General features: G+C 54.8%; 2 protein-coding genes across 2 annotated transcripts in view; both read right to left on the bottom strand.

Annotated features, from left to right (window-relative positions):
• The window catches only part of LOC106149874 (translation initiation factor IF-2-like), a 6,177-nt gene extending 4,655 nt beyond the window's left edge, over positions 1-1,522 (bottom strand). Inside the window, exons 1-2 of the mRNA XM_013520519.1 lie at positions 1,440-1,522; positions 28-642 (exon numbers count right to left, since the gene is read on the bottom strand). Coding sequence (XP_013375973.1) covers positions 28-586 — 559 coding nt within the window. The 5' untranslated portion in view covers positions 587-642; positions 1,440-1,522. The remainder of the gene's footprint in view (positions 1-27; positions 643-1,439) is intronic.
• Positions 1,523-17,687: 16,165 nt separating this feature from the next.
• The window catches only part of Cux1 (cut-like homeobox 1), a gene marked incomplete in the record, with an annotated part of 344,274 nt that continues 335,450 nt past the window's right edge, over positions 17,688-26,511 (bottom strand). Inside the window, 1 exon segment of the mRNA XM_013520550.1 lies at positions 17,688-26,511. Within this exon segment, the coding sequence (XP_013376004.1) occupies positions 26,327-26,511 (185 nt within the window).

A 26,511-nucleotide genomic window follows, 5' to 3' on the forward strand; every position in this document is an offset into this window, starting at 1 on the left:
GGGCCCCGCCCCCAGCCCAGGCCCCACCCCTGCCTGCCCTGCTCCGCTCCGGGCCCACCCCCTCCGCGGGGCTGGAGCTGCGCGCGCTGGGTCGGTGGCCCCGGCGCGGGCAGAGATCATCCGGTTCTGGGGCTACAGGGTCTGGGAACCGGCCCAAAGTCGCCCCGTCAGGAGCCGGGGTCTCCGTGTCGCGGAACCTGCCCCAGCCCGGGTGCAGAGATCCCTCCTGGGTCGAAGCGTCTCCTGGAGCCCCGGGGTGGGTTGGGGTGGTTACCCCGCGTGGAAGCGCGGATCGGGCCCCGCGGTGACTGACGCCAGGCCGGGGCGACGCTATGGCGGGGCCCTTCGCCGCGGGGACAATTGGAGCTTCGAGAAGGCGCAGATGTCGCAACGGAGGAAGTCTGTGTCTGGTTCTCATAAATCCGGAGGGCGAGTACCACGCCCCCTCCCTCCGGCCCTCCAAGCTCGGGAAATCGCCCCCGGACCCCAGGGTGGGGGCCTCGCGAGCAGGGTTCCACACCCCAATTTCTGCGTGGTGGGGAGACTGGCGCCTCTGGGAGAGGTGTTGGAGGTCGTGCGTGCTCATGGGGGACCACACCCCCGGTTCCTCACCCCATCTGGCTTTCTGGCAGAAATCAGCTGCTGTTAAGGTAGAGAGAAGCCAGGCTAAGGAATCAGCCCTGCAGGGTTTCGAAGGCGCTTATGGTCTGAATCTGGGGGTGCTGGGGCCGCCACCAGGCCCTGAACTGGTGGTGCAGGGGAGAAGGGGTGGGCAGAGGTGAGAGCCCTCCCCGGGCACCTTCTCCTCTCCTGTCTCTCCTTGCCCCCTGCTCCAGGCCTTCAGTCCCCAGGGGCCTCTGGCAGTGGCTCTGTGATCTGCTGCTGGCTCCCTCCTGGCACTGTCTCCATCTGCTGCCTTCCCTGACCTGACCTCTGACCTTTTCCAGTGCTTTTTACCTCTCCCAGAGCCATCTCATCTCTGACTTTCCAGGAAGCAGAGTGAGCAGGGGTCAGTTCTTTCTTTAGGGATGGAAAGGATAGCCCCTGGAGGGGAGCTGTGGGCTGGTGACACTGGACCCCTGACCTGCTGCCCAGTACCACCTCTGGCACTGCCCTCCAAGGGGGCACTGAAGCCAGCCAGTCCTTGGCCGAGGCCCTGGTACCAGCTGCCCCCTCGCAGGAGCTAGCCGGCAAACACTTAATGAAAGCTTAGGCGACCGTCCAGCCATCGATCCCAGCAGCACACAGGCTGGATGTGCGCCTGGGAAACAGGACAGCTATGAATGAGGCTGGGCAGGGAGGGGTGCGGTGGGGGGGCTGGCTGCCAGCAGAGAGAGAGGAAGAGAAAGAGCGACAGACTCCTTTACTCTGCCTGGAGCAGCCTGGTTGTGGATCCCACCCTCCTGGGAGATGGGCAGCCTGCCCAGCAGTGGACTAACCTGCTTCCAAGATGTGCCCTGGGCTTGCCCGTGGGCTGTTTGTGACCGGAGGGGGTCCTGGGATGGGGGAGCCAGGAAGACAATAGCTCTGATTCCCCAGGAGGAGGAAGTGAGGAGGCGCTGTCTGCCCAGTGACTCTGGCCAGCAAGGAGGAACTGATGGGAGATGTGGAAAGGGGGAGGCGAGGGGCTGTGATTGGCCAAGAGCAGCTGCTGCGGGGGACAAGAATTGGGGTTAGAGAGGACAGGTCTATCCTGGGTCCCTGAGGGCAGAAGGCTCTGGAGCCTTGAACGAAATTCTGAGGGAGCAGATGATGAGGGGTGCTGGTGGTGGGACCCCAAAGACGGGCCCCTGGATGCCCCAGCTCCAGAGAGTTCAGGACGAAACCTGAGGGGGTGCAGAGGGCCGTGGCCTGCTGGACTGTAGGGCCAAGCAGGGTCTGCAGCCAACCTCGTAGGCCACTGGGATGGGGGATGATGCCAGCCACGGCTTTGAGGGGCACAGAAAGGGAAGCAGGGATTTCCCCAGGCACTGACGTAGAGCTGCCGAGACACGTCATGTTCCCAGCCACAGCCAGTCAGATGGCGTTTGAAGAAAGAAACAGGTTTCCCCTTCTGATGGGGCTGCATGTCTGCTCAAGAGACAGCCAGGGCAGGCTTGGCTTTTAGCCATACTCTGGACCGGCTCACAGAAATCTTGGGGACAGGCAGATGGGAGCAATGCCCCTGTGTGCCAGGGCCATGCCCCAAATCACTGGGCCAACCCAGTTTCCAGGCCTCCAGACCCCCAGGGTCCCAGAGCCCAGGAGTCACAGAGCACGGGACACCAGTGTGGCTGCAACTGTGGTTTATTTATTCTGAATGTGCAAAGCTGAACGTGCAAGCGCAAACCTAACTTAGGAAGACCTGCCCGGGCCGAAGAGGTGCCCACTCGAGAGGCACCTGCCCTTGAACCTGTTCTTGGGACTGAGATGCTTCCTCATCTAGAAACCAGAAGACCTTGCTAAAGAAGAAAGCAGAAATGATGGGACAGGGACAGGGAGGGGTGCTAGAAACTCCCATCCTGAGGGCTTCCCCTGTGGTAGTGGTGAGCAGACTCGGTCTTGCTTAACCCACGCTCTCAGGGCAGGCTTGGTGACCAAGGCAGGTGGAAGGGGCTCAACGCAAAGCCTGCTGGCCTCGAGGGAAGGGGCGTTCTTGCTTTTGGGGTGTGGGGGCGCCCAAAGCCCCACTGCTGCCAGGATCAGTGGTGACTGATGGTGTCATAGCCAGGGCTCTGTGCCACCCGGGCTAGAGGCCCGACTGCGGTTGGAGCCTGGAGTGATGGTTCAGCCTGGCTGGGCCCTGGGGGCTGTCTGGACCTGGGGGGCCTGATGTGGTGGTGATACTCTTCCAAGGGACCCCAGGACCCCAGTTCTTGGGCTGAGGAAAAGGACAGTTTCCATGTGGGGAGGGGTTCTGGGAAAGCCTAAGTCATTAGAAGCAATTGCTCAAGCAGGGGTGGGGATGCAGCCATAACTGTCGCGGCGAGGCCTCCAGGGTCACTGCCACAAGTCACCAGCCACTGCCCCGTTGTCATTCTCATGGAACTTGTGCAGGTGGTCAGCAAACCTGGGGGCACAGAAACTTTTGCTGAGGCCAAGTATAACGGGGGGAGGGATGTGTGAGGGGATGGGAGCGGGAGGATCAGGGGTGTACCCTGCGACAGGTAGGGGCTGGGGTGCACCAGCATGAGGGTGGAGGAGCAGGGATCATATTAGGGAGCTTGGTAGTGTTTCCGGGGGTATTGGGGGCCTTGGCTTGCGGTTGTAGGGCTGGGGGCCCTCACTTCTTGGCGCAGGTGGCAGCGCAGTCCCTCTCCACGCTCTCGCTCCAGGCCAGCTTGTAGAGCACCTGGAACAGCAGGGGTACTGTGAGCTGGATGCACACGGCCCGTGCTGCCGCTGCAGCATGATGGACCCAGAGGCATCACCAGGCCTCTGCTTGGCTGCAGCCCGTGACTGAGGCCCCTGTGTCCCTGGGGACAGTAGGACCCCTTGGCTGGCTCCTTGTCCCCAGGGCAGGTCTAAGCCCTTGCAAGGGAGAGCCATGGCTCAGGGCTGAGGGTGTTGCTGGGTGGGGTGGGGGAGCCAGGTGACACCCCTGGGTGGCCACTCACCAGGAATACCAGGCAGTGCAGGAAGAGTGTGTAGAAGAAGCTGATGGTGCGCGCCATCTTGTTGGAGAGAACCAGCCGGCCCTAGGAGCAGACAAGGCTGGGGTGGGGTGGGGCAGGGCCCAGGTCTAGGAGGGGAGGGAGGGGGCTGACACACTGCGAGGACAGGCAGGGCACTAGGGCTGTAAGATGGCTGAGGAAGGGCGCCCCCTGCAGCCCCACCCCAGAACCTGCAGTGAACCACTGGAGCAGTGCTGTTGGGAGGGGACCTTGTTCAGGTCACGCTTGGCAGGGCGTGGGAAGGCACTGAGTGGTCCCTGGGCCTTCTCCAGAAGGGGCTGAAGAGCAGGTGACCAGGTCACCGAGACAGAAGCTCTGGTCTGTCTTGGGTGGGCACAGGGGCCGGGACGTACCATGCTGAGTGTGGCCTTGTCCCATGGGCTCAGGCTCAGGTACTTCCTCTGCCGCTCCTGTGGGGACAGGACAATGGGAAAGGACCCCAGAGGGCCCCATGCAGAGAGGGGCACTGCTCATGCATGGGCCGCTCTTCCTGCAGAGGCCAGGGCCCAGTGCTAATCTGATGCCTGTCCTGACTGTGGGCAAGTTCACCGCTGGCCACCTGACACTGGGCGCTGGGACCCCCGTGCTGGTCTGCTGGTCCCCACAGCACCCGCCGGGCCCACCTGTCCCATGCTGCGCCCTCAGCTCGAGAGACACCTGCGTTCCTCAGCAGGCCCAGGGCCCCTACGGTACTGTGCATCTTTAGGGCGCCATCTGTCCGCCCTGTCCATCTGCCTGCCCACAGGTAGGCTGGAAGCAGGCGGGCGGGGGACTGGGTCTCCCCAGAGTCCAGACAGCCTGCGCCTGCCTGCCCCCTCCTGTCCTGGGGGCTGGGTTCACAAACCCGCTTGCTGAAGGAGGAGAAGGGGTCCAGGCGCTCCTCATACTGGGAAGAGTACCGCAGCTCCGTGTCGTCGCTGCTGCCGCCCTGCGCACGGGGAGGAGAGAGGACTCAGTTGCCTGAGGCGCGATGGGAGGGGCCAGTGTCCAAGGGAAGGCAGGAGACAGAATCACAGTGGAGACAGTTTCCTCATTGGCCACGCACAGGTGGGGGAGGGGGCCAGGATGTGACCGGTGGCTAGTGTCACAGGAGCATGGCTTGGGGCCAGAGTTCTTCCTCCAGGGTCAAGGCCACCTCACCTCTGGGCCCGTCTGGGGAACCAAGGCCCAGATGGGCTGGAAGGGACAAGACAACTGAGGTGGTGTCTGTCTTGGTTTTTGTTTTTGAGTTGGGATCTCACTATGTTGTCCAGGCTGGCTGTGGAACTCCTGGACACAAATGATTCTCCTGCCTCAGCCTCCTGTGTAGCTGGGATTGTTGGGGGGCAGGCAGGCACCTGGGAGAAACCTTCACCAAGTTAACAAGAGCAGTCAGGCATGGTGGCACATGCCTGTGATCCCAGGACTTGCGAGACTGAGGCAGGTGGATTGCCATGAGTTCCAGGCCAGCCTGGCTACATAGCAAGACTCTATCTCAAAAAACAAAAAACAAAAACCAAAACAGAACAAAACAGTTAATGTGAGCAGCATTAGTTTGTGGAGTCTAGGCGCCCTCTGGTGGCCGATGGCGCTCCAGCTGAACGGTGGGATTGCCCGCAGGGCTGGAATGCTGGGCTGAGGTCCCAGGAAGCCTGGGCCTTGAGTATTTTAGCTCCCTCTTTACCACCCACGGGGTCTCCCCCTCAGTCACAGAACGGTTTCCATGCACATGCTGGTCCCTGGGAAGGCTGGGGGCTGAGAGGCCAGGGGCAGCATGGGGGAACACCCAGATCTTGTGGGTGTGCCTACTGGATCACCCCCACTTCACAGGAGCCACCTCCTGGCTGACTCTGGTGAACAGATCTCTATGGGGCTCCACTCTGAAGAGCGGAGGCAGGGATGGGGGTCCCCAAGCCTAGCGCTGGCCAGCAGATCACTGCCTCTGACCCTGTGATCTCTGGGGTGCTGCCAGCCCCTCCCACCTGTGTGGGGGTCGGGGGGAACGTGGGGTGGGCACTCACCCGGCCGGGGTAGCTCTGCAGGAACTTGATCTTCTCGAAGAGCTTGATGTTGTCTGCTCGCAGGCTGTCCAGCTCGCCCTGCAGCGCCTGGATGGTGTGCTGGGCCAGGCGGCTCTCCTGTGGGCCAGTGGGCAGGCGCACGGGCAATGGGCAGGGCTGGGTGCTGCCGGCCCCTCCCTGGCCCTGGCCTGAGCTTGGACCTGCCAGACTCGGGGAAGTGTCCCTTCCCTCCCGGGTCCTGCCCCTGGCAGCTCTCCCACGGGTTTCTTCGTTGCTTGGTTCTGGTATTATTAGCCTGACAACAATTATTATCATTTTGCACACACTAGGCAAATGCTTTCCCGGAGTTGCAGACCCAGCTTCCCTAAAAATTATTGAGACGTAATTCACACAACACAAACGTCACCATCCTTATGTGTACGGGTCAGTTATCTTTAGTATAGTCACAATTTTTTCTTCTTCTCAGTACTGGGGATTGAGCCCGAAGTCTTGTGCATGTCAGGAAAGTACTGTACTATTGAGCTACTTCCCTAGCCCTTTTTAATTCAATGACCTTTTATGGAATTGGGGATTGAACCCAGGGCCTTCACACTGAGCTACAGACCTAGCACTGCCCTTCCTTATTTGAAATGGGGTCTCACTGAGTTGTAGCATTGCTCAGGCTGAGCTTGAATTTGCCATCCTCCTGCCTCAGCCTCCCAGGTAGCTGGGATTACATGGGTGTGCTACCACGTCCGGCTAGTGTATTCACATCATGCCCACTATTTAATTCTAAGACATCACCCCAGTGAGAAGCCCCAAAGCTGTCAGCAGTCACTCCCCATTCCGTTCTCTCCCTTTTCTGGCAACCACTGGTCTATTTCTTGTCTCTAGGCTTTGCCTGTTCTGGACATTTCATATGAATGGAATCAGACACTACATGGTTTTAGGGTTTGCCAGGGAAGGGGAAATGGGTTCTCGCTTTCAATTCATTCAGATGTTTGAAGGAACGTTTCCTTAACACACTCAAAATTCAAGCAGTACAAAAAAAGTACGTGGTAGTATAGCAGTTCCTTGAAGAATTAAACAAAGAATTACCATATGATCCAGCAATTCCATTTCTGGGAATATCTCCAAAAGAACAGAAAAACAAGGTCTTGAAGAAATATTTGTACACCCGTGTTCACAGTAGCATTATTCACAATCGGTTAAACCTGGAAGCCACCCCAGGGCCTGATATGTGAATGGATAAATGAAATGTGGTGGATAGCCGGGTGTGGTGGTGTGCACCCAGAATGCCAGAACTCTGGGAGGCTGAGGCGGGAAGATCACAAGTTGGAGCCCAGTCTGGGAAACTCGGCAATTTAGTGAGACACTGCTTCAAAGCAAGGGGCTAGGGATGTAGCTCAGTGTGAAGGCCCTGGGTTCAATCCCCAGCAGCAAAAAAAATAGTGACGTTCACCTACAAGGGATTGTTATTCAGCCTCTAAAAGGAAGGCCCTCTCACACTGCTACAACTTGGATGAGCTGGAGGACATGATGCCAAGTGAAACGAGCCTGTCACCAAAGGACGCATCCTGCATGGCTCTGTCATCTGCGCTCCCAGCACAGCCAAGTGCACAGAGACAGGAAGTAGAACAGTGGTTCCCATGGGCTGGGGAGAAGGGACGGGGGTCCCTGTTCATGGGTGAAGCTTCAGATGTGCCCTGAGGTGAAGGCTCAGGGTGGGAGGTGGGGATGGCTGGACAATGTGCACGGACCATCCCTGTATCCAAAGGTGGTCAGGATGGCACGCTTTGTCTTCTGTTAGCGTGTTTCACCACAGTCTTTACAAAGGACTTGGACAAAGTCTGTGTTTTGACAGCAAAAGCTGGGATACTACAGATACTTTTTTCTCCTCTGACAGGCCTTCTAGTATGGGCTGCATAGTATTCTACAACGTGGTGTCCCCAGTCTCCAGCAGCCAGCAGGGGTGTTCCCAGTCCACCGCCTAGGCGCACAGGCAGCCCCGATGGGGAGTCCCACGGCCCCTCCCGTAGAGCTGCTTGTGCCTGAGCTTGGGTCCCATCAGCCCTGGTCACAGCGCCAGCCTGGCCTGTTATCTGCCTAGTTCTGCTCCCACTGGGAGTAGGTCAGTGGCGGGGTCCCTGGGCTGGCCCTGTGTGGCAGACGGGGTCTGCAGAGCCCCAAGACCAGTTAGGTGTCACCTCCAGGTGCTCCTCTGGTCTCACTCGGGTGCTGCTGCGCTGTGTCCACCATGCCTCAGGGACAGCTCTGCCCTGGCTGGGACCCCTCGTGCTTCCCTTTGTCTGCGCCCTCTGGGCCCATCTGCTTTGGGGCCTGGATCTCTGCGGGTGCTGAGGCTGCTGCCCAGGCGGCACCATGCCCTGGCTGGGCGCCATGCAGCTCTGGACATCTGGGCAGGGGCCCCCTTCCTTATGCCCCTTTGGAAGGCTCTGGAGGGCCCTGGGCAGCGCGTGCTCTTGGGGCTCCTTGCTCTCCTGAACCCGTGCAGCTCCTGACTGTCCCTGTGTGGTTCACCTAGCCCCTGCCCAGCCTTTTGTCCTGCACTGGATACCTGAGTGACCCATCTTACCCTCTACTCTTACAGTGCCACTCCCCTGCATCCCCTTCATGGTGTCCCATCCCGGCAGGAGGGAGCCCACCTGCACTTCTGTCTTGTGTCTTGTGCTTTCTCACTGCAACCTGGGACCAGCCCTGTGTCCTTGAGCACTTCCTTCTTTCAAGTCCCAGCAGGGCATGGCCTCCCCCAGAAAGCCTTCCCTGACTGCACAGATAATTCTAACCCCATCGTGGCTTAGGGGCTGTGGCAGTTTTATCTCCTAAGCCTGTGTCTTCCCCTTCTATGGCCCAGGTCTGAGGCATGTAGTGGACAGAGGGACAGAGGGGTGTCACTCACAGCCTCGAGCTCCTGGTTCCGGGCCCGGAAGCGCTCCCGTTGGCTGGAGATGATGGACAGCAGCGAATCGACCTGGCCCTCGGGGAGGGAGCCACTGGCTGGTGCTGCCGGTCCTAGGAGGTATCAAAGAGTGGCTTGGGATGACAGGGTGGGCAGAGTCCCGCGGGGAGCACTGGGCAGTGCGGCCCAGCATTGAGGGATTCCGGGCCCGGGCTGTGGGGCAGAGGCTGTCTGCCTGGTGCTGAGCAGGTTGGCAAAGCGGAAGGGACAAGTGGGGGCGGGGGTGCTGAGAGCCGAGAATGAGGCCTGTGTGCCTAGAGCCCCTTCCCCTTGCTCTGTGCTTGGATGCGAAGCCCCTGAATCTACCAGGCCCGGGCCCCAGCCCTCAGTGAAGCAAAGGGGCCCTGAGGGACCTGGGGAGGCTCCCCCTGTGTCCTGGCCCCGCGGCCTCGGGTTCCAGCCCCAGTATACAGAGCCGTCTCTCCTCCAATGCCATGCAGCTCTGGTTGGGTTTCAGCTCCAAGGCCACTGGCAGGGTTAGGGGTGGTGGGGTGGCCTGCTGCGTTGTACAGCTGCCGCCGCGCTGCGGGGGTGGGGCCCTGTCCTGAGAGGGAGCGGCACGTTCTTTGGGATCCAGGAACCCCAGCTCCTCAGTCCTTGCTCACCATAGAACAGGGCCGTGGCCTCCTTGATGGGCTCTGGGATCTTCTCAGCGGCACCCTGCGGGTGAGAGAAGGGGTGCCCCCACACAGTGGGCACTGAGTCACCTTGCAGGGTGGGCAGGGAGCAGGCGGTGGGCCTGGCTGCAGGAGGAGCCTGCACCAGGGCCACCAAAGCAGAGAAGGCTGGGCCTGCGTGAGCCTGGAGGCGAGGCCAGCAGCACCTCTCAGCTGGCCTGGGCCTCCCTGGTATTGGGGCCCTTGAGATCCAGGGTGTGATCCCGGCTGTGCTTCTGCCCAGAGCCCCGGGGCAGGGGACACACCTGTGCCTGGGCACAGGGCACACTGTGCCAGTCGGAGGGAGCCCTGGGCTGTGGTGTCCCCAGATGGGAGAGGGGTGAGCAGGGAAAGCGGAGAATGTGGGGGCAGCCCCCGGGCCGGGGGAGGGGCCGCTGCCCTCACTGCCTGGGAAGTGGCGGCCGATCTGGAAGGCTGCAAGGACACTGGGGAGTGGGGAGGGAACGGCAGGGCTCACCTCGGCGTCCGGCCGCTGGATGGACTGGATGGTGCTGAGGTCCTGCTCCAGCCGGGCGATCAGCTCCCTCTGCTCAGCGGTGGTGGCCATGGCCTCGGTGATGTGGACCTGTAGCTCCGCACAGCGCCCTGCGGCCAGAGGGAGAGGTGGCATCAGAGGAGCCTGGTGGGACCCTTGGCGTGCTCCAGCCCTACCCCAAGCAGGGGTGCCAGAGTTAAAAAGCCTACAAAGCCACTGTTAGGCCTGTGCAGAGGGCGTCTCCGGCGCCAAGCACCCTCTGCTCCTGAAATCCCCAGCATTTCAGGTGGGAGAAGGAGAAACAGGAGCACCCTGGCTCTGCTAAGACTGTGAGACTCCGAGGGCCCTCCCCTCCCTGGGCTTCATTTTGTTGCTGTAAGCAGGGCAAGGAGCCCCATTTCTCCCAGTAAGCCCCAAGTTTCTTCCAGGGCTGATGCTCTGAGATAATGACCAGGGGTATCTAGGGGTAGGAGGGGCTGAGGAAGGCAGGGGAAGTGCAGTGGGGGTAGGGAGGGAGGGTATCCCTACTTGCAATAGGCACCAGATGCAAAGCGGGAAACGATGGCCCCTGGGGTCCCCTGACCCACAGTCCTGTCCCTCTCCCCCCCATTCCAGGAGCCAGGGGCTGTCTTAGCAATCAGGCAAATCCAGACTATCTGGACTGTCTTGTTCTGCAGCAGGGTGGGCATGGTGAGAAGCTTGTCAAGGCCGGGCCCTTGGCGCCACCAGTGGCCACAGACACTCAGCTGCCTGGCAGCCAGGTGGGCCCAAGAGTGGGTCTGGCTCCACTCCACTGGCTGTGACTCTGGGCAGCTGCAGCACCCTCTCTAATCCTCCTTTGTAAAATGGTGACAACAACCTTTGGTCAGGGTCAGCGGTCAGCGTCACTGAGCGTAACTGAGACCCACGAAGGGCTTTGTACCCACCAGGGGGCACTGTGGGCGCAGAAGTGCCCAAAGGCTCCAGGCTGTGCGCTCTGCAGGGAACTGGCCTAGGGTCCTGTCCCCTCCTAGGGGGTGTGCAGACCCACTGTCCTGACAGCACAGTGCCTGGCGCGGGGACAGCTTAGCCTCAGCCCACTGCTCCATCTCCTGGTGGCCACTCAACACCAAGCACTTCCCTCCCACACCTCCTAACAGTGGGATCAGTGGGAAGAGATGGTCCCTGTGTTACCAGTGAAGAACTGGGGTGTCCCTATGTGGGACCGGCCCCAAGGCTATCGCCTGCGCTTAGCCTTTTCCACACAGACTCTCACTGCTCAGGCCCCACGTCGGCTTCTTTTCCTTGTACTGAGCCAGACGGGTCCACGGAGGGAGAGCTGCTTGTGACAGCCTTGGGTCTGGGCCTGGTGACCCACGGGGCTTTAGTAGCCCCTGATGGGGACAAAGCACAATGCCTGGCTACCTTGCTGTCCCGGGCATGCTCAGGAGGGCAGATGGACAGAAGTCACAGTGAAATGGGAGAGGGGACAAGCAGGAAGCTAGCAGGACACTGGGTGACAGTAACAGAGGTGAAGGGCCCGGGCCGAGGGAGGCGGCTGGGCAGTTCCCAGTACCAGCCCTCAGCAGGAGCAGGTGCCAGCAGGGGTGATATTGTGGGTCAGGAGACAGAGCCCTGGACAAGGCCCAATGAAGAGGACAGAGGGACAGGACTGGATGTGGGCAGCCTAGGGAGGGTGACTGCCACCCCCACAGAAGGAACGCTGGTGCCTATGGTCAGCCTGCTGCTTGCACCTGCCAGCCTGTGGCCGCCCAGTGTGGCCACCTAGCAGACACATGGGCCTGCTGTGGGACAGGGGCGTGCAGCCCCTGTGCACGCGGGTGATGTGCACACGTGCAAGGGCTGGAGCGCAGCCTCTCGGTCCTAGGCAGCCCTGCCCATCTTGGTAATGGCCTGTAGGTCCTACGGCCACCAACACTCCCAGACCTGGGGCACAGTTCAGGAGATCCCCAGTGCAGAGCTGAGTGTTTGGGGAGCCATCCCCGAGGAGGGGGCTCTGCAGGATGCTGAGGGCTGGCTGCTGTATGTGTGTAGCAGAAATGGAAGTGACCGGCTGTGTGTGGTGGTGCACACCTGTAATCCCAGCACTCTGGGAGGCTGAGGCAGGAGGAGTGCAAGTTTGAGCCTGGCCTGGGCAACTTAGTGATTTATGAAGACTCTTTCTCAAAACAAAACAAAACAAAAAATCAGAAAGGGCTGGGATGTAGCTCTTTGTGAGGGTTCTGGGTTCAGTGTTGCATACAGGAGCCTGCACAATGTCCCAGAGCCCAGCGACCCAGGCCGTGCCTGGGATCCATCACCCCACATCGGGAAGGGCCTCAGCTACAGACCTTATTGCAGAACATGCAGGCCCTCTCTGCCTCCTCTGCGGCAGGATGGGACATATGGATCAGGCTATGGTCATAATTGGGCTGAATTCCGGGCCCAACCTCTAGGAAGTTCATGAGCTTGTGGATAACCCACTGGACCTGTGCAGCACAGCCCGGGGCATGGCACTGGTGACGTCAGGGGGACCCCATCATTGTGTAGAGCGGGGAGGGGAAGTACAAAGTGGGAGAGGGGGCAGCAGCTGGGTTGGGCTCTGGATAGATACAGAAAGTGTCAGTGGACAACTAAGGGGACATGTGTGGTGGGGATGTGTACTTGGGGCCTGAGGCTAGAGATGGAGGCTGGCGAGTCCCTGGCCCAGGGGTGGCTGAGGTCCCAGCAGCAGACAAGAAGTCCACAGTGTTACAGTGATAGTGGCCGGAAGCTCATGGAGCCACCCCAGGAAGCAAGGGCAGGAAGCTGCGGAGGAGTCAGGGGTTAGTACGGTCAGACCCTGAGGGGAATGGGGACTTGGGTGAGTGATGAGGATGTGGGCTCAGGCTGCTGGGAGAGGTCCAGGGGGTGGGGAGCACGGTGTGGCAGCAGTGTTGTGGGTGGGGTACCCCCTCTGACAGGCCTGCCAGGGATGGCACCCAGCAGTGGGTAGAAGCTGGTGGTGGTGAGGGACCTGGGACCTGTACAAGAGCCAGGGTCTTTTCTTTTGCAGTACAGGGTGCTCTACCTGTGGCCGAGCTACACCGAGCTACACCGAGACACTGAGCGACATCCCCGGCTCTTTTTTTTTACTGTTTAGTTTGAGACACGGTTTCATTACGGCCCAGGTTGGGGTCAAACTTGCAATTCTCCTGCCTCCACCTCTCAGCATGCTGGGACCCCTGGTGTGCACCACCATGCCCTGCCAAGAGGCAGGGTCTTGAGCAGCATGAAGCACGGGGATGGACGGGCACAGCCTGCCACACAGGAGATGGAGACAAGGCTGGCTGGCCCGCCTCTGACAGCTGAGGGAGTCCCCTTCCATTGTGGAGGTTTACAGGACCCCATCCTTCTGGGAGACTCTGAAAGGCTTTCTAGAGGGTGCATTTCATGGAGGGTAAGAAGACAGTAGAGCAACATCAAGCTCACAGCCTACGGCGGCTGGATGCCACCACTTCAAGACAAGGCACAGGGTGACAGCGTATGAGAGTCAGGTGGCAAGGCCTGGGGTGCTGTGCCCCTAGCTTTCCAGAGGGGGGGGACCCTGTTATATTAGGTCAGCCACCTGCAGGCTGGGTGGGTGGTGCACTGGCACCCACCCCTCTGCGCATGGCCCATCCCCACGGTGATCGGAGGTGCCTTCGGGGCTGGTGCCACTCCTCTCCTCGGGGGCCTGAGCACCTCTTTGCAAGGTGTCCTCAGCCAATTTCCCCTGTCCTGCAGCAGCAGCTCTAGCACCTCCCTTGCCCTAGTGTATAAGCATGGTGTTCATGCTTGTAGGCCCAGCCCACTGGACGATGTCTACAAGTCTGTGAGGTCCCACTGTGCATCTCCTGCCCATGCCTCTCCTTGCCCTCATCTTTCCCTTCCTGTCTACCAGGCATCTCAACTTTAGTGAGTCAGAACTGAAGTCGGAAGCCCCTCCTGCCTGAGTCAGCCTCCTCTCAAGAAACCTGCTGTCTAGGAGCCCTGGGGCTGGGCTACTGCCAGTGGCTCAGACCAAAGCCCGGGAGTCATCTGCAGTTTCCTGTCACTTCTTGCGTTGAACCTGCCCTAAGTTCCACTTTTGGCTGCACCTTCCAAACAGATCCCAAATGTGGTCCCTTTTCACCACGGCCACCACCTGGTCCCTATCACAGCCACCTCTTGTCTCAGAGATGGCAACAGATTTGCGGTGGCCTCCCTTCTACCCATGGTCTAGTCCTGCAGCAACAGGCAGACAGAGGCTTGGACAAAGTGTGGCCAGATGCCCTCAGCTAAGCTGTCCAATGGCTCCACTGCGCAGGGAAAAGCCAAACCCCTGCAGGGCCTGCAGGGCCACAGGGCTCTGCCTTTCCCTCACCTCTGTGACCCACTGCTGCTCTGTCTTCCCCTTGCTCACTTCGCTGCAGCCAGGCTGGCTTCGGGACGTGCTCCCATCACAGGACCTTTGTATCACTGGGGCCTGTCCCTTTACTTCTGCCGAGACTGTCCTGACGCTAGGTTTTTAGGTGGCTGACCCTGACTGGTTTGAAGCTTTATGCCTTACCTGTTCTTCCTGACCTCCTTGTCTTATTTTTCTCCTACAACACAGATCACCTTCTAAGCCACCCTGAGCCTTGTTTATTTACTGCATCTTGTCTAACCCCTCCCACTGGAAGGTGAGCTCCTGGTTTGTCCCCATAGGGCAAGGGGCAGTGGCACACAGTGGAGTGGATTCTACCCAGCAGGGGACCTGTATTTCCTCCAGCTGGAAGGCACAGGGGCTCCCAGGAATTTAGGGACCCGAGTGGGGGCAGAACTGGCCAGGCACAGGCATCCAGAGCCTGGCAGGGCCAGTTGGTCCTCTGGGGACCAGATAAGTACTTAATCCACACTTGGCCCCACCCAGGGTAGACCTCAGATCTGCCATAGCCCACGGTTTCCCTGTGCCCATGCCAGTGAGTACATACCTCCTCAGCTGGGCCCCCTCACCCCAAGCCTGGCTGTGGACACTCAACTACACAGAGTCCTAAATGTCACACAGAGGGAACAACTTCACCCAGCATAGCTGACCTCCACATCTAAATTTGTTCTTTTCTTGGGGCTGGGGATTTAGCTCAGCGGCACAGTGCTTGCCTGGCAAGCGCAAGGTCGTGAGTTCGATTCCTGGTACTGGAAAAAAACCAAAAAAAAAAAAAAAAAAAAAAAAATTTGTTCTTTTCTTTTTTGTTGGGTCGGTACTAGAGATTGAACCTAGGGCCTTCATACTGAGCTACATCCCTAGGCCTTTTTGAGACAGCATCTCACTTTAGTTGCTAAGTTGCCCAGGCTTGGCTTGAACTTGTGATCCTCCTGCCTCAGCCTCCCACAGTGCTAGGATAACTGGTGTGCACTAGCACACCCAGCTCCAGTTTTGTTATCAGCCATACAGTGGAGTCAGTGAGAGGGTATCTCACCCTCCTTCCATGCCACCCTGCCTGTTCTCAGCATGCAGTTCTGCAGAGGACTGTGCTACCCAAACTGAGCACCCACCAGTTGATGGCCATGTCAGGCCCTGGCAGCACTGGCTCCCTGGGTAACCTGAGTGCCCAGTTTGGAGTAGGCCAGATTCACAAAGACCCAGGGAGCCCTCCTGCACTGGCACAAGGTAGAAAAAACCCTCACCCAAGGGAGCTGCTCTAGCAACCAGAAGACAATGAAATGACACTTGTCAACTGGAACCAACATGCACCGAGACGCTGCTGAGCAGTTTCTAGCTGTGTTACTCTTTCCCCGTCAGCCCTGAGAGCTTGGTTTATTTTTCCTTTGCACAGTTCTGGGGATTACACCCACGGCCTTGCAAGTGCTGGGCAAGGACTAGGCCACTCAGCCGCATCGCAGCGCTAGCCTGCCATTCTTACAGTCCCTGATACAGAGCGGGACACTGCAGTGCCAGGAAGTCAGATTCATCCGTTCTCTGTAAAAGATGTCCTGAGTGTCAACTGAGACCTGTCCAAGGCTGCCAGCTCATAAAAGACCACTGAGACTGCAAAGCGGCACCTGACCACAAGGATGACTTCAGTGCCTCCCTGCACAAAGGAGTGGTCTTCAAACTTCATTCTCTATGGCACTCACTATGGCCCCCAAGAGAGCAGCTTTGCTGTACTTGTCTGCACATTTTTTGTTTGTTTTTTATTGTACTAGGGAACTGAACCGAGGGCCTTCACACTGAGCTATATACCCAGACCTTTTCAATTTTTTTTTTTTTAATTATGACAGGATCTTACTAAAAATTATGACAGGATCTAGCTAAGTTGCCCAGGTGGGGCTTGAACTTGTGATCCCAGAGTGCTGGGATTATGCCACCATGCTCGGTGTCCACAATTTTACTTGTGGGATACAAGGCCCTTGCCATTGACATTCTAAGAGTATGAGCTACACAGAAAGGGCGGGAATTCAGCAATGCCTGGCCAAGGCCAGCACAGGCTGTGTCTCCCACTGTTACAGCAAACGGCTCCACACTGGGTGATCAGACCGGAATCAGCGGCCTGCAGGCTGGGTCCCAGCCAATGTCCCAGTGGTTTCCAGAACTTTCCAAGCTCCCTGGGTGGCTCAGCAAGCTGAGGTCCAGGTCTCTGCTACCTTGCAGGAACCAGTGGCAAGTGGAAATGGGGACCAGCAGGCTGCATGTGCCCCAAGCTGAGGCGCTAGGACCATGGTGAAGGAGTCCCAGCCTGAGGTGGCCACTGGAAGTCCTGGTCAGCATGAGACAGGATCCTTGCAGACAGCTCCTGGGCTCCAGCGTGCTGCAGTGACACGGCCACCTGCTTATCTGCAACTGTGTCTCCTTGGAGCAGCAAAGCAGCTCACAATTTCCTACAGGTTCACTTAGCTGCGTGGAAGGCAGAAAGGCCCAGTGCTGGAGGTGAGCAATCAGCCTGGAGTAGGGTGCCCTCCAGTGGCAGGCACAGGGGGAACTCGGTTCCTCTTGCTCTGCCAGCTCTGGTTTCTGGCTATTTTCTTCTACGGGAGGGGCTGGCACTGGGAGGCAGCACTAGCAATACCCACATCCCACAGTGGTTGTCTCAGTCTCATGCCGCGAGTCCCCCTGGAGGGAGGACTGAATTGGTTTCATTTGGAGAGAGCTCACAATTATGCATCGCACAAGGGAGGTTCACATTCTAAAATCTCCAAATTAACACGCAACCAAGTAACCACCCTAATAGTTACACACCATGTGGGTGGCAATTCTTTTCACACCCAGTACAACACAAGAATCATCCCGAGTCACACACATGTGCAGCAGCCTCACAACCAACTCTGCAGGGCTTTGGCGCCTCTTCCCGCCAGCACCAGCCAGAAAGAGGGCCCATCTCAGAAAGCCACAGACATTGCTCCTCCTCCCTCTCCCCACTCCCTTGCCAGCGTTAGCTGGCACCCCTGGCTTGACTTTCCTCACATCAGCAGCCAGGGACAAAGCAAGACACTCCTACTGCAGTTGAGGCCAGGCCACTGAGCAGGTGTGACAGGCTTTGTACAGGGCCCTCAAGCCCTGTTTTTTTGGCTTCTACCATCATCCCAGTACTGCAGTCAGCAAGATGGGCCACCATTCCTGGTCCTCACAACACATCGAAGGGCAAGTAATAGTGCCGACATCTGACAGACAAGGAAGCCAACACGGGGAAGTGTACAAGTTCAAAGGCACACAGTCAGGGTGACGACAGCAAGCAGGAAGGCAGGCTCTTAGGGAGTGCTTCTGAGGACAGGGACCTGAGGACAGGCCAGCCAGCCCCACACCCCACGTTTCTGCCAACACCTGCCAGAAGCTACGCGCCAGAGGATAAACTGGAAGGCGAACGTGGGGAGAACAGCCATTCTCCAGCTGCCCTTGGGACCCAAATGAAAGCGTTTGCTGCTTTTCCTCAGGCCAGAGCACTTTAAATAAAAACAACCCACACGTTGTTGTGTTTGTATAAAAGATATTTACTTCAATTATCACACCTAGGGTGCTAGTGAATAATAATAATACATGGTGTGAGTTTCAGTGATATTGCTTCTCCATATCATATAGGGACCGTTGTACAGTGCTGAGAACAAACATTGTATGGCTAACCAAAGACAGAAGGGACAACGCTGAGGGGCCGACGGGTGTCTCCCCCACCCCCATGCCAGCCAGATCAACTTTGACTCAATGTGGAAAACAAGTAGCAAGAACTAAAATGTTATCAGAGATGAGTCACAGCGACAGAGGCTTCTCAAAGCTATTTGTACAAAAATGACGCCTTTTTTTCCTCTCTCTTCTTTTTTGGTCAACTGGGTCTTTGTGAGGATTAAGGGGGGAAAATCTGTGATTGTATTAACAAACAAGCTCTAGAAAACATCTAAGACTTAGTGCGTTACAGAAAATATAAAATACTGCTAAAATGTAAGACACCACAAAGCACTGGGAGCTGAGCTTATGAAGGGCTGTCTGCAGAGGTCACCGCTTGGTGACATGAGTCTTGTGCTGTGTGTTAGTAGTCTGGACAGGAGCGTGACGCTACCCGCTCTCACCACAAGTAGTTATTGCACAAATGCAAAGAGCTAGGTCTCTTACTCTGTGGGAAGGGACGTGGGGGAAACTACCTTGTCATCTTCTTCCCCACTTTTTTTTTTTTTTATAACAAGCTATTCTCAACTGCTTTAAGAATTTTGAATGAATTCTCACGTCTCCAAAATGCACAGCATTTTCTGAAGAGTCTTGGAGGGTGGGGACATGAGATGCCCGTTAAAAGGCAGAAAATGGGGGTGCAGAGGGAATGAGGGAGAGAAAGAGAAATGCATAGACTAATTAGAAAAAAATGAAAACCCTTTGGGGAGATGGGGCAATCACCTCGTTGGAGGGCTTTCCCCCCTCCCAGAGATAGGAACAAAATCAGGACCCCAAAGATTTCAGACAAGGGGACAAGTCATAGCAGAGAAGAAATGCTCTGCTATGTGGGTCTGGGGTAGGTGACCCTTTGGGGGCACAGGCAGCAGTCCAACCTGCCTTGGGGAGGTGGACTCCCTCCCCCATGCCTGGGGAGCAAGGAACTGAGTGTCTTATGACTGTGCTTCTCTAACCACAGTAAGTTCTTTCTCCACATCCAGGCTTCCTCCGTGTTTCCCTGCCCTGGAGAGAAAGGGGCTCTCTCGCCCACAATTTCCCAGGCTGAGCCCTCCAGCCACTGGCGGTGCTAAGAAGCACCTGTCACTTCACAGGATACTTTTGACCAACTTTATGCGCCAGGACAAGGATAACAGAAACCAACTAAAATATAGCAACCCATGCGGGCCTTGCAGAAAACCGCTCTCCCGCTCAGAAGTGATGGTCTCAGTCGGGCCACTGTACCTTCTCTGACCAGGGCTCGCTGAACCTTCATGAACCCAGAAGTCTTAACAGAGGCTCTAGGAGGCTTTGGGGAACTGAACTTGGCTTTCCCATTTCCTCTGTAGCTCCTCACGAGCAATCGATCTGCCCCTCGGCCCTTCCTGACCGTGGTAGCTTTGCATTCACCAACTCTCATTCAAACAGTTAAGACCACCAATATTTTGAGTGGCTACACAGGAGACAGGTGTCTGATTCTGCTGGAGAACCCCTTCCCCTTCTGCCCCTCCCCATGCATATCCCCAGACTCTTAGCTTCTGGGGGTGGGGGGGGAGCAGAGGACAGTAACCACTGGAGTGATAGCAAAAAGCATTAATAATGACAAAAATACAAAACAACACACTCCTGATAAGTACTTAAATGATTAACCTAATAATAAATAGAAGAGGATAGAAATAAATTTTTTTCTTTCTCAAGGAAACATCCTTTTATAACCATCCTCATGCACGCTGTCGGTCAGTAGCAGTCAGTCCGTCTCAACAAGACAAGGTTAAGTGCTGGAAGGGCTGACACTCGGGAAGGCTCTCGGCTGCTCAATCACAGGCACCCCACCCTGCTGCACCCAGGCCAGTAGATCTGGCTGAGCCCACAGACCCAGCCCGCTCAGCTCAGCAGGGGCAGCTGGGTCACCGCAGGGGCCGGCAGCCCCGTTTCCCCTTCAGTTCATGAACACATGGACTACAGTGAACACAACTCAGCCACAACCTGAATCATCCTGGTCTAAAGCTTTGAGTTCATTTGGTGTGCAATGTGCTATCTTTCAAAACCGAACAAACATTGTTTCTATTGCACCGAGCTTTTACACATAGTCATCTATTTAAGTGCTTTCTGTTTAAAGCAAACTACAAAAAAAAAAGAAAGGGGGGAGGAATTATAAAACAAAAAACAGCCCCTTGCCACCTCAATGCGTCTTGCTGTGTGGTGTATTGTTTTGCTAATGGAAGTCCCAATGCTTCCATACACTGTGCTTCTGATTATTTTCCATAGGGAAAGAACTGTGACATTGGGATTTAAGGCACCTTTCCTTTCTGATCACAGAAAGCTTGATACATAGCATATAGCATATTTTGTGGTAGAAATTAAAGCCCAAACACTACAGAAATTACAGTAACGCAGACTATCTACTCCTTAACATGAGGAAATGAAAGTGATCAATTAAACTTAAAGGCATTTAAAAAGTTGAGTAATAGGGAGGGGGAAGTGCACATTTATGCATAGCCTAATGTCTTTCTCTCACTAGCTTTTCTTCAGGATGCTTCACCTATAATGCTGCACTTTTAAAGTTAGCATTTTGGAGGAGACCAGGCGCTTTGGAAATGTCTTGTTAAAGCTAAATGTCACTTCATCCAAAAATGAAAATTCGAGATGCCACTGATGGCGTGGACTGGAATCTTTGGAGGGGTAATGGCAGAGGAAGGGTGGTAGGTGCAGTGTGGTGGTAGGGGGGCAGGTCTCAGGAGTCAGGTAGTTGGGAGGAAATAGCTTTCCTTTTACTTCCCTGATTAGGAACGCAGGCCACTAGGGCTTTTGGGCCGACCCATTATATTGTGGTTTACTACCCTCTCCTCTTGCATCCTGATTGATCCCCCTGGGTCTTGGCCCTTAGCTTTCAGCCCATCTCAAAGGATTTATAGGCTGGATCTTTTTGGAATTTTATTTGGAAATCTGTTTTCCCTTTTTCCCTGGTAGTTTTCATCTACAAAAAAGGCAAAACTGATGGGAATGAAAATGACATTGTCAAACTGGACCGCTTTCTTAGTATGCAAGTGTGCTGGCCAGACTGTCCCACAGCCCACTGGGAGACGCAGCCGAGCCATGTTAGAACCCTGGGCCACCATCTAACCAGCCAGGACAGGAGCCTTGCCTCGGTGGTCATGAGGCTTCTTCAATGTCAAGGACCCAGTGAAACCACAGCAGGAGCACCACAGGGATTTCCAAGTGTGAGTGTCTCCTGCACGGTGCCCAGGCACAGAATAATGATACAAATCCTCAGCACGGTCCCACTTCCCACTGCAACACCCTGGCCACCGTGGTGGGTGGACCCACCTTCAACCAGCAGCCCTGACAGCTGGTCATCTTTGACACTGAACAGAAACTAGAAAATTCTTTTGGGAAGAACACCTGGCAGGCAGGATAGAGAAAGCCCTATGTCCTCACCTATCTTTAAAGATACTTGATGCCTACAAGAGATTCAGAGACCAAAGTCATGACCCCAGTGCCAGAGATAAGACATGGAAAGCGACAGAGTTGCTGGGGAAGCATGATCATGTGGCTGTCTGGGTGAGCTCAGGGCAACAGGGATGGCTGAGATGGATCTTAACAGCTGTGCAGAAAAGTGCAGGACACAAAGGCAGACCAAAGACAAGGTCTTCTGAGGCCTGCAGTCACCCCTGCCTACAAAGGAAACAGCTGCAGGAACTGCAGGAACTTCAAGAACAGGTGAGTGTCACGAGGAAAAGCCATGTGTCTTGCAGGGCCCAGCCGTCTGGTCATGTCATGCTCACAAGAGAGGCAAAAATCCTGCCTAGCAGGCTGAGAAGCTCATGTCTGCCATGCTTCAAGCTGTTTTCACCTCCCAGCCTCCTTGGCCTTGACAGGTGACATCAAGCGGAGACCACAGGTTAGTGAGGTAGAAGGGGTCAAATGAGGAGTGGGAAGATGAGGGGGAACATCCAGGAAGGAACAGGGGCATCCCAGCAGTGAGAACATTTCCAGCCTAAAGTACTGTGGCTAAGAGCCCAGCAAGCTCACCATACACCCTTAGTCTCTGTGTTGCTCTTTCCCCTGCATAGTGGGCTTGCAAGAGGCTGGCCTTGGAACGACTAAGGGCAGATGCTTGTTTCTGTAGGCACCTGTCACAGTACATTTAAGGCAAAGGCTCAAGCTGTAGTTAGCGACCAACTCCATTTCATTTTGTGCTAATCCCAGGAGGACATTTGTAGATCTCCCTGACTCCTCTGCTGTTTCCAGGTAGATTTGTTTTCCTAAAAGTAGAGGAATGAAAGCCATTGCATAGACTGTCCAGAGCTCATTGATCACCCCGGCATGAAAAGATGTGCGTTCCAGAGGAACACAGACATCCAGTCCAGCTGCAGCAGGGAAGGCATCTGCCCAAGGATGAGCTTGCTGGTGACTTTAGTTCCCATGTGAGGGCAGGCCTGTGGCAGTCCACAGCTTCTCCTCTAGGTCACATACAACCTACTCCCTGCTTGGTTTGCAGCACCATGACCTTGGCCCTAGCCAGGAGCAGACAGGGTATAAGCGTGGGCCATGTGGATCTGTGGAGTGCTGGGGGTCAGGGAGGCTCTCTCCTGGCCATGAGAAGAGCACAGAACACCAATTCCTAAATTAGCAATGTGCCTGTACCACTAGAGCCACATCAGATAGTTTTTTACATGGGGAGACACACTGAGGCCAACAGGAAGGAAGCTGGATAGGGAGGCGTTTATACTTCAGGGGCACAAGGAGCTGTCCTGGGGAGGCCGAGAGCTGCTATCTTTTGTCTTGATTGCTTTCCCAGAGCAGCATGCTTAGCAGTAGTCCTATGAGTCATGATCTTGGCATTTCTCAGAGATTTCTTCTAAGCCTGCATCCCAGGGCACCTACCCCAGGATGGGAACAGAAGCCACTTCATGTCACAGTGTTCCTCAGGCTGGTTGCCTAGAAGAACCAAGTTCATCTAAATGGCTATACAACCCTTTCTAAGGAAGGTAAGTCTGGTGGACCAAAATCAGACATCTTGACTGATCCTGAAGTTCCAGACAGGAGGTAACGTGGGAGCTAGGCTGGGCCAAAAGTGAGGAGACAGGGGTCCAGGACAGAACCCATACGTCTCAGATACCACAAGGGGACTTGGGCAGGACGCAAGGGTCAAGAGGCCAGATGCAAACACTGATTTGATGCTGGGCCCCCACTTAGCCAGCTAAGTAATGGCAGAGACCTCTAGTTATGAATGTTGTCTCCAATTAACAAAAAAGAAGCCATTTAAAATGGTATAATGGAGCTTGTAATTAAGTGTTAGTGTTTTATATGGAACTGTTTCCCCTGGGGAGAGGTACACATCAGCTTTTTAAGCTGACAGAGAGTAAAGAGGAGGATTGGCTGCCTGTGGAGCTGCTGCTTGGATGGCCAGCCAGTGGAAGGTAACCACTCAGAGGGGTGCTGTTCAAGGCACTTGAATATTGCTTATCAAGATGAAAGATGAACCCTTAGACTCAAACTGAGGGGCCCAATAAGGAGGGGGCTGCTCCCCCTCCACAGGTTTCTGTGTTATTTAGTGGCAGATCTTAGAAGTACTACAGACAGTGCTAGCTTAACACAAAAGATCATAAGATTAGGATCTCCATACAAACAAATAAATAACAAAGAAAAAATACAAAATAGATCCGTTCACAAGCAAAATCTAACCCACTGATTGTATCGAGCACCCAGATGTAAGTCTGGCAGAAGACAGAATGAGGATGGAAATCAACAATAACCCAGTTCAAAAGTAAAGAAATACAAAACAAACAATGAATTAATTGTTTGAAGAGCCAAAGTGGCTGTGCTAGACTATTACCATTTGGCCACGAGGACTGACAAAGCTAGACTTTCCAATTTCCTCAGATTTAACACCTTGGTAACAGTCATGCCTTTGAAACTAAAATACTAGCCTAACAGTTAACTCCCTGCTTCTTATTCTAATAGGTATTTAGAGGTTCATCACACATGATGACAAAGTTCCCTTGAGGTTTTTGTGGAGACAACACCACAGTACCATCAGTGGCTCTGCCCCTCACTGTCCTAAGGGCCCCTGGCATGAACTCACTCTTCCTACGGCACCTGCAGCAGCCAGCTGGATGTTAATCTGCTTCCCCTTAAGCACCTCCATTGTGGATCCTCTTCTCACTGAACCAAGATGTCAAGTTCAGAAATGATGCAACTGTCCAAAGACAAACAAAGGGCCTGCCTCCCAGCCTCCTAGAGCCTTCTGAGTACTTCTTATTCATGAAAAGGCATTGTCTTTAGTGTAGTGACTCTTAAGTTTGTGAAAACTTGAACTAAGTGCTGCAGTTGCAGGTTAAAAAGACTGTAAATGAAATACATAATTTCTAAAACATCATGCAAGAAATGTGGTTTCACATCTTACAGTCAAAGTCCTACAAGTTAAGTAATAACAAGCACACTGAGGTGTAATAGCGGGAGCATACCTTTAAAATTAGAACTCCCTCCCACCCCCCCAAATCAAAAAAGTATATTAATTAAACTTAAGAAATAATGAATGCACCATTAAAATGTCATCCAAAGATGTTGACCTAAGACAAAGGTTTCAATGATACACAATACGGTCAAAAAGTTTTCAATCAGTAATATACAGTATGACAACTACATCTTGTAAATTATACCCAATACTGCCGGCAGTCTATCCCTCTAAAGAATATTTGCCCCTTTCATCCCTTCCTAACAATCAGATAATAAAATACAGCACCTATAAATAAGCAAAAAAAAATATATATATACCGAAATCATCTATTGTTAGTTTAAAGATATGGCAATAAAGGAGTCTAAATTAGCAAACTTGTAGAAGCCATAACTGATAAAACAGCTTATTGAAAAAGGTGGCAGTAATGCACTCTATGTGTGCACAGGTACTTAAGAAAATACACAGACGTATAAAATTGCACACACGCACGCACGCACACTCTCATCCACCTCTATTCTCACGCATATACACATAGACAACAGGAGGAATCAGAGACAAGTTAGACTTCTGATTGGTACTTAGACTGCCCTAAACTGTGCATAAAAGAACTTCCCAAGAGGTGAAATGAATGAAGGGCCAATGGTCTGGTCTGGAAATGAAGAGCGGTCAGCGTTTTGGTGAGTTTGGGCCGTCTCTGCAGGGTGGGAGCGGGGCCCAGACCGCCACGTCCTCTCTTCTGTAGGGAAGGAAGCTTCCCACGAGTTCGACAGGGTCATCAGTGCTTGTGGTGGGAAGGAGGGGAAGAGGGAGTGCGCATGTGCACCAGCCCTGCCCAGGCCCAGGGAGCATCTTCCCTGGGGGGGCTCAGTCCATCAGATGCCCAGGAAGAGTGGTGTGAGGTGAGGTGCCTTCTGTGTCAAGGAAAGATAGGGTGGGGCTGCCGGGCCCCAGGACTGCCTGCTGCGACCTTGTCGGCCTATTCTTTCCTGTCTTTTAATGCTCGCACATGCGCGGACGCACGAACACAGACGGAGACACCATAAATTAAACAAAATGAACGGGTACATGCTACAGTTCTAACTTGTCTCCTAAACCTCCCAGATATGAGGTCTGATCAGCGTGCTCTGCGGTTAGAGGTTAAAAAGCAGATTATAAAATACCTAGATTCGGATCTTTTCTTTTTGTCCTGATTTGGCCTAGAATGGAGTGTATTAAACAAACCCTGGGCAGCAAAAGCCCTGGGTCAGTTAAAGCTATGGATCAATGTGCACTACATGTCAGGATTCTATTCACGTACAAGAAAACACTACATCAGCTACCACAAAAATCAGATAAGTTTCCTGATGTGACTTTTCTTTTTGTTAAAAAATATGTGGAGTAAATGCGTTTTTATTTTAATTCAAAGTTTCAAACGAGATTCTTTTCTTGAAAATATTTAGGAATCCAAACTAGTGTGTTTAGAGTCGGTTTGACTGTGCAATCTCTTAGTGGCAACTGAACAGCTACAAAAACTTTTTAAATTTTTTTTTTCTGAAAAATCCCCCCTCCCCCCTTTTCCTGGTTTAAGAAGATAATAGTGTATTATCGCTCTGAAGCCATTAGATGGCAGATAAAAAGCCCCCTTTTAATATGTGGGTTTGACTTCTTTCTTTCTTTTTTTTTTTAAAGCCCACACGAAAGAGGAGGGCACAAGGCAAAAGCTGTAAGAGTTATTCCAGAACCTGTGGAAATCACTTAGGGCAATTAAAAAAAAAAACACTTCAGGGTACAAAAAAGCTGGACTACACATTTTCCGTTTTCTTCCTTGAAAACACGACATAGATTGGGCTTAATGCTCCTTTGTTTTCTATATGCACCTTGGCCTATGGCGATTTTGCCCTGTGGCCCGCAGGGCTAAGTGCGCAGCGCGGGGCTCCGGCCTCGGCCCACGGGGCTGGCCCGGGCGACCCGACCAGACCCCGACCAGACCCGACCCGACCCGACCCGATGCTCGTGCCGGCCCAGCCCGCGCCCTCAGAACTCCCATTCGATGGGCTCCTCGCGGCTGGCGGCCTTCTCCAGGCGGTGGATGATGCTGTTCAAGTTGGCGGCCTTCTTCTTGCGCACGGGGTTGTCGTGCGGGTCCCGGGCGCCCGCCGCCTCAGGCAGGCCGAAGAGGCTCTGCAGCGAGCGGGGCCTGCGTGCGGCCGTGGGCGCGC

This window comes from Chinchilla lanigera, unplaced genomic scaffold (genome assembly GCF_000276665.1).
Source record: "Chinchilla lanigera isolate Chin_1 unplaced genomic scaffold, ChiLan1.0 scaffold00055, whole genome shotgun sequence".
NCBI lineage: Eukaryota > Metazoa > Chordata > Mammalia > Rodentia > Chinchillidae > Chinchilla > Chinchilla lanigera.